The sequence below is a fragment of the Papilio machaon genome, chromosome 8 (genome assembly GCF_912999745.1).
Source record: "Papilio machaon chromosome 8, ilPapMach1.1, whole genome shotgun sequence".
In the NCBI taxonomy this organism is placed as follows: Eukaryota; Metazoa; Arthropoda; class Insecta; order Lepidoptera; family Papilionidae; genus Papilio; species Papilio machaon.
The window spans coordinates 5,734,158-5,742,388 of NC_059993.1; the positions used below are offsets into that span (position 1 = coordinate 5,734,158).

General features: G+C 34.4%; 1 protein-coding gene across 1 annotated transcript in view; it reads left to right on the forward strand.

Moving 5' to 3' along the window:
* Positions 1 to 6,987, forward strand: part of LOC106717422 (all trans-polyprenyl-diphosphate synthase PDSS1) — a 39,441-nt gene extending 32,454 nt beyond the window's left edge. The window contains exons 5-8 of the mRNA XM_014511286.2: positions 3,872 to 3,961; positions 5,448 to 5,579; positions 5,928 to 6,122; positions 6,294 to 6,987. Coding sequence (XP_014366772.2) covers positions 3,872 to 3,961; positions 5,448 to 5,579; positions 5,928 to 6,122; positions 6,294 to 6,515 — 639 coding nt within the window. The 3' untranslated portion in view covers positions 6,516 to 6,987. The remainder of the gene's footprint in view (positions 1 to 3,871; positions 3,962 to 5,447; positions 5,580 to 5,927; positions 6,123 to 6,293) is intronic.
* The last annotated feature ends 1,244 nt before the right edge of the window (positions 6,988 to 8,231 follow it).

Here is an 8,231-nt window from a genome sequence, read left to right on the forward strand (position 1 = left end):
AATGTTATTGATTGCGATTGTCGTCGGGAATTCCATTTGTAATAAAAATACCAATTAATATATTTCAAGCATTAAAATCGATTGGATTTCTTATGAATCGATTTAAAAGCGATGATTGAAGTTGATAACAAATAAAGTTAGTTTTATTTCACGTTTACAGTTGTTAATGTAATTATTTGGTTCGTCGTCACGTTAGTTACGTGTCGGCGGCACACGCGCGTGACGGCGGCGTTTTTGCTGCGATTCGTGAGCTACGGCAGAAAGTGTGCTAATGTGTGCGATTTGCGCACCGAACCGCACCATTGCCGCCAGCCATCCCCTACGGTTCTCATATTCCTTGTCCCATAGATGTCTAAAAACGTGTATGTGTCTAAAAATATACGAAATATTATTTCGTATGTTTGTAATACTTTCGAAATATTCAATACACTCCTCCATTGCAAGTCATAACGAAATTTTATTCACTTCTCCAAAACAAGAGAAACTTCTAAAAACACAGTCAAAATTTATCTGAAACAACCGTTTTGAAAATGTTTTAAATAAACATCGCTAATTTACTTAATCTACGGTTTTATACATGGCAATTAGTCTTGCAATTAAATTAATTAGATTACTCACACGCACTAAAACACAGAGATTAATTATTACTTCCGCAAAAAATATTTTTGACTACTCAATGAGTTAAGCAATTTCATACTTTCTATTGCTAAAAAATCTTTTTAACTAAGTAACCATGAAAATAAAATTGAAGACATTCTAAATGCAGTGATAAAACTAAAGAATAAAAATACATATAAGACAGAATCGAATAGTAAATTTTGTTTATCTTCTTCATAATGTACAAATCTTCGAAAAAAATACTTGGTGATTTCTCATTTTAAATTTCAATATTAAACAAGTCTGTTAGATCACTACTAGATAACTACCGAACTTTAAAATTTAATTATTACAAATGTTAAAACAACCCCCCATATAACTTGTCACTCTGATGGTTATCAAATTGAAAACCATTATCTGAATATTTATGCAAATATAAGATTTATCGATTATTGATTCATCGGCGAAACGTTACGTGCGGAGATGGTCTTGGAATTGTTATTCATTATTATAATGAAGTCTTCAATATTTTAATATGTTGATTCTTATGTTAGCGCTGTATGGGAGCGTAATCGATCTGTTAACTTGTGCTAATATTTAATGAGACATAGCTCTCTGTGACGTCACTGTGAACCCGGACACGCAGGACCCCTCCCCCACTGCAGAGTGATGTACTCGAGGAAAATCGCCATTCGCATCATTTTGCTTTCACTTTCTTGTAAATTTACATTTTTATAATGAATAAACTTAGTTATCAAGAAACATTTTTTCATTTGATTTTTTTTATTAAATTTTTGAATTCGATTAATTTAATATCAAATTAGTTTTCAATTTTATACTGCTACTTGAATTAGTTACAGTTTATTGGATTGATTGGAATTTGTTCTTGAAAATTTTATAAATTCGCTTCGAGTTAATACGAAAAAGAAATAAAATACAAAAAGTGCATCTATTATATCTTTATAGAAACAATTCAATAAAATATAAATTGTAAAAATAAAAAAACATTTTATAGTTAGTAATGTTAGTTATACAAATAAATGAGCAACGAAATAATTTATAGTATTGTAAGTTTGTAATACGACATCCGTTAATTAGCTTTCGAAATAGTTGAATGATTTTATTAGTGTCTGGCATTGGCAAGCGGCGACCCATCCGAGCTACAATGCATGTCGTTCGGAAATGGCCGCAAGGCCGACCTATTGATTTCGGTTGTCGGTAGTCGGTAAGTAGGTTAAGTATTCGATAGCGAATTTGATTTAATGCGCTCAGTTCCCGCTCGTCCGTAAGTAGGTGTACACAAGCCGGTCACTGGATGTAGGCTAACCAGTGTCCAGTGTTTGTTAATGAGCGGCATGTCTGCTAGGGTTGCCAGGCTAGCGCCGGGAATTATGTGGGTACTAAAAAGTGGGGATGTAACGAAAATCTTTGTTCAATTGTTATTATTTAACGTTTATACGATAAAAGCGTATACTCTAATACGTACTACGTTACAAGATATAAATAAATAACATGTAGAGTACTGTTGTGTAGGGTGGCTATGATATTATTAAGTTGATGCCATTGAAATTACTTCACGTTTTTTAGGATGTGTTCTTTTTTTGTAATATTTGTTTGTCTTACAACATCACCCATATTAGAAGTAAAAATGTTGAATACATAGGTTTTGATTAATAATTAATGAAGATCACGATTTTTATTATTTCTTATTGGGATTGTCCCTTTTATCTTAATATTGTTGGTCGCCGTGACGCGCGCGGTCCGTGGCCGGGGCGGTGCGGCACGGGCGAAACGGCCTCACTCTGCATTAGTATGCCGCCGCATCACAACTTTCTACACATTCTTGATGGCAGCCGGAGAAATGAGCGCCACTGGTACACATAACAATTATTTATAGTACCTACTTGTTGTCTCCTAAATAAAACCACCGTTGATAAATGTCACAAGTGTACTATGTTACGTTAAATACGTTTTAAAATTTAATTTCTGACTTAATAACGACAATTTTCAATAAGAAAAATGATTTGCTTTAAAATAAAAACGACGAGGATCTTGAAGAATATAGGTTTTGCATAATAGCACTGCTGAAAATATGAGAGGAAAACTCTGGAAAGTATCGTCTCGACCGAGAGCTTTATATGAAGTAAATTTAAAAGTAAAAAATATCCTGAATAACAAAATTTTTATGAGGATTAGTTTTTATGCTCAAATATATTTCCGCATCATATTATTTTAACCGATGTCATGTAACGAATTGCTTTTGTGTTTAGCCTTTAAACATTAAAGAAGTTATATAAAATTATAACCTATTTGAAGTTACTCCAGTATGCAAATCAGAGAACTAGCGTCCTTAGGACAGTACTAAGTTAATGTTTGTGCAAAATAGTGTACATTGGTCTAACATTACCTAATATTTACATCATAGTTCTAGGCCGGCCAAACCGCATGCAGTTGTCATTGAACTGATTTTAATTACGGTCTCAGAACAGCAAATTGCTTTTTAAATACAATGTTTTATAAAATAGAATGTATACGTAGGTACAACACTGCTGTTGGTCTGCATGATTCATTACGTTTATTTTTATTAAATACTAGCTGTGCCCGCGACTTCGTCTTCGGTTAGCATCATATTACAGCAAAACACATTAAACTTACAAAACATTCACATAAACCTTACATATTCCTATACAAACTTTAACCCCCTATCTTTATTTAGCACCCTTGAGGGTGAAACTTTTACAAATTTTGAATGTCATATTTATTTATATCAAATTAATAGACTAAAAAATAATTTTCTAGCTTCTAACTGTAAAATTTACTATACTCTCTCACAATTTTCCACCCCCCCTTTCAACCCCTTACAACAACTTTTTCGTGTTAAAAACCTTTTCAGGGTCTATCTGTGTATCAGATAGTCTATCTGTGTACCAAATCTCATTTAAATCGGTTCAGTAGTTTTGGCGTGAAAGCGAGACAGACAGACAGAGTTACTTTCGCATTCATGATATTAGTAAGAATTGCATCGCTCGCCACTATTAAGTTTTGAAATGTTGATGACTTTGTAGTAATTTAGATCTGAATATATTCTTTATTCTTATAAGAAGTCACAGAAACATTGTTAGTGTTATAACATGCGTAACGAATGTCATCATGTCTTACATACAGGCAAAATGGTTGCAGTGGGTAGTGATGTTTGTATTTCTAAATTATCTGTATTTGTAAATCAGTAATAAATGATTTATTTTGAGAATTAATAAGAATGTGTTGTTTTCAGGTGGCGATGGCCGGCGACTTCATCCTCGCCGTGGCGTCGATGATGATAGCTCGCTTGCGCAGTGATGAGGTCACGCTCGTACTCAGCCAGGTAAGCCGTCATACTGCTAAATTAAATACTCATTGGTGAAAACTTAGGCAACGAGTGAAAACATGGATCTCAAAAATGGAATTCTCAAAGGTTCTCAACTATTGTTGTCTGGAGGACTCTGTTAAAACGAATAAAGAGAAGCTAAAATGTAAAAAGGACATACTTATCTTATGTTCTAATTCAATTTGTATTAAGTCGTAGACTTCCATCTATAAAAGTCGTAATTATACACTAATAAAAAAAATCCGTGAGTGTTTTCCACTCGCTGTAAAGCAGCCCTTATTGCATGCAGCTTGTGCCCTTCATTTACGAATATTTATAAGAATACAATCGATATGTAATCGTTTCTAGACAACTCTATACGTTTTGATTAATTCAAGTTCTTGCATTGATTAATTCATTGAGGTTAAATATCTTAAACATTGATAATTTTAACATCCCGCCATTGTGTTTTTCTCACGTGATTCTTGCAATCAAACAAGAAGCCAAATTATTTGTTCATTCGTTTTTTTATATTTATCGTTGTTTGATACTTTGTTCTTCGAATCTTTTATGTTCACGCTAAAAGAAATATTGTACATTTATTTTTCATTTTTTTATGTCGAATCATCTCAAAAGTCATATGATTAGGACAAACACGTCTTAAAATGGATTTTTATTATAATTTTAGTAACAGAACGCCTATAAACCTTGAATTAATTCACAGCTTGATTTTAATTTGGTTAGATAAATCACAAAGGATTTGTTATCCCCGTACATTATGTCTCCGATTGGAAAATGTTATCTTCCATTTTGTATAACGTTAAATATAATTCCATAGTTTGTATGCTGCCATATCCGATTAATTGTTAACTGAAGTATGCCATATAAAACTCGTTATGGAAAATTCCATTGATTTAACTTACATATTATTGTAATAGCCGAAAATAACTGCGAATAATACGTAGAAAAATTGTACCCCGCCTTAATACTTTGGCTTGAGGCAATTTTTGATATCTATATATATAAAAGAAAGTCGTGTTAGTTACACTATTTATAAATCAAGAACGGCTGAATCGATTTGACTGAAAATTGGTGGGCAGGTAGCTTAGAACCAGGAAACGGACATAGGATAATTTTTACCCCATTTTCTATTTTTTATTCCGCGCGGACGGAGTCGCGGGTAAAAGATAGTTTTTAATAGACTTGAGAAATGTGTGCGATTATATGAGAATGAAGGTCGATTACTTGTCGTAATAAAATAAATAATAAGCAAACACCTTTTCTATAATGACTGTAACAAATTGAAAGATGTATCTTTTAAGTTTGCGAAAACAATGAAAAGCTGTATCTTGCCAAAACCATTGTATGACTGATGTTCCACTTCAGACCTGAAATAGCTACTCTTTATTCCGCTGTTAAAGTTGTATTTTAATTAGACTGGAAAAAATATGTTATGAAATTTGTTCACAGTTGTATGTTTACATTGTGTTTGTGTGTTCGTCAGGTGGTGACGGACCTGGTGCAGGGCGAGTTCATGCAGCTCGGCAGCAAAGAGACTGAGAACGAGCGATTCGCGCACTACCTCACAAAGACATACCGCAAGACCGCCTCGCTCATCGCCAACTCTGTCAAAGCGGTAAGTATTTGTTTTTTTTTGTGTTTTTTATCTTTAAGTAGCCTAGATTATAGTACAGGACAGATATAGTAAAAACATGGCAGTAGAACAACGTAAAAGTAGTCACCTCTATTATATCTTGCATTTTGTAGATGTTACTGTGTTTATTAGAAATCTACTTGTTATTATTTGATGTAATATTAAGTAATTTCTGGTAACTTAAAATCCTTTGATACACACCATATATTACAGAAAAGAATAAATGTTAATTCATACTCAAAATAGATGGCGTGGTAGTTAATAAAATGTTTTTATGGTAATACTAGAGCTTACAATAGATGGCGCTGTAACGGAGTGTTTTGTCAATAGGTGGCGCTGCTCAGCGGAGCAGACGAGGCGACTAGCGAGCTGGCGTTCCAGTACGGGCGCAACCTCGGACTGTCGTTCCAGCTGGTGGACGACTTGCTAGACTTCGTGTCCTCGGCGCAGGCCATGGGCAAGCCCACCGCCGCCGACTTGCGCCTCGGCCTCGCCACTGCTCCTGTACTATTTGCTTGCGAGAAAGTACGTAATACAGAAACACCGATATAAAGCTAAAAAATTTACTAAGGAGTCTATTACAGATATATTTATGATATTAACAAGTCCCTTGTTATTTGTTGTACAATAATCTGTCGTGGTTACTTTTATACACCTAAATTCTAAGTGACTTATGATTTTTTTTTAATTTTCCAGTATCCAGAACTGAACCCGATGATAATGAGGCGATTCCAAGAGGCCGGGGACGTGGAGAAGGCGTTCGAGCTGGTGCACAAGTCGCGCGGACTGGAGCAGACGCGGTTCCTGGCGCGCAAGCACGGCCTGGAGGCGGCGCGGCTGGCCGCTGACCTCACAGACTCGCCATACCAGAAGGCCCTCGTCGTCACCACCGACCTCGTGCTCAACAGGATCAAGTAGACTCACTAACTAAACCTATAGAAAGGCATCCAAAGTTCTAGCGACGCAACATCGAGAGTCTGAAAGCCCAGCTGTTGCTCATATTGCAGAATGTTTCCGAACATTACATACAAAATGGGTCGGCACTCCCGAATTTTCCAAATACTCTTTGGTTTATATAATTGAATCTCTCTTATATGCACTCCTAAGAGTATTTCGAAATGAACGCTTGACCTTTATGTTAGATAAAGGTATATGAAATTAAGAATTTTGGATACCTTTTTTGTTGTAGTTGAAGTATAGGTAGGTTTGTATTAATGTGTGTGTGTTAGAGCTCAGTCACTAGAGATGAGATGAGATGATGGAAGACTTTGTGATCGTGCGACTTGTGTGTGTGAGTTACGTTGTACATGACGATATGTTATCGTACATATTTTACAAGTTAAAGGTGCCCAAGAATTATAATCTATATACACATATATGTAGACTAGTATATCGATATATTTAAAAATTAAAATATTTATATATAAAAATATAGTATGTTGATTTTTCTTTATTCGCTTTTCATATCTTTTTGTGTGACCTGATTTATGTTAAGTTATCGTTTGAAAGTATTTTATCAACGTAAACAGGATATTACGAAAGTGTCGGCAAAGTGTAAGCGTGTGTGACTACTCGTTACCAAATACCGATACGTGCGCGAGCGCGTGCGCGTGCGCGTGCGCGTGCGCGTGTGCAACAACGTACCGACGCACAATGAAAGAGCTAATACTTGGAATGTATATAGACGATAAATTTACGTCCATTCTATCTCTCTATATTGTATTGTGCAATCTTTCCGCTTAGGTTTAGTTCTAGTGAAGTACCTGTAATGAAAATTTAACAAACCCGTTGTAAACATTACGAGAAATAATTCCATTGCGAGTCCCGTCCCCTTTCCAAAATGTGCTCTGTAAATACTGGAAGTCATCGGACAAGTTACCCGATGTATCTTCATGAACCAATTACCTCAATTTCTTTAGTTTACAATTAACACGATAATGTGTTCTATGTTTCTTTTGATAGTATTAAATTCTTAGTTATTATTTTTATACGTATGTGCACAATGAATATAATAGACAAAATTGTCGAAGCCCTTAGGAACTAACGGAATAATACTTTATGTAGCGTTTAGTTAAAAAAAATTTGTAAATAATGCAATTCAGAGTGACTGGACTTTGTTGTAATTTTGAACATTCTGTTGACATTGAAATATGTTTATGTGCACTTTACAACTTGCAAGTTGTGATTGCTTAAAATTTAAAAGATGTTATAATTTCTAAAATACGCACAAACCGACATAATGACCATCATATAAGAGACAGCGGTGACTTAAGTATTTTTATGTATTATTTAATAATGAAATTCCATTATATTTCAATTTTAGTTTCGCATATTTTACGAGAAAATGTTTTAAAAAATATAGAGGCTCTAGTTGATAGTTTGATTTTTTTTTAACCCATCGTATAATGTTGTTTTTGAATACATATTTTTACTTACGGTGTCGGTTTATTGTTTTGTGTTGTGTGTGTTTGTTTTTTTTTTAATTTTCTTGTTTTCGTTTGTTTTTAATTCGCATTAATCATCCCGTGAATGGCTCTGGCCATTGTGTCGGATTCTGCAAAATGGCGTTGTGTTGAATGTTTCATGTACATTAAATGTTAAAAACAATGGAAGTCAATGGATTTTATTTATATA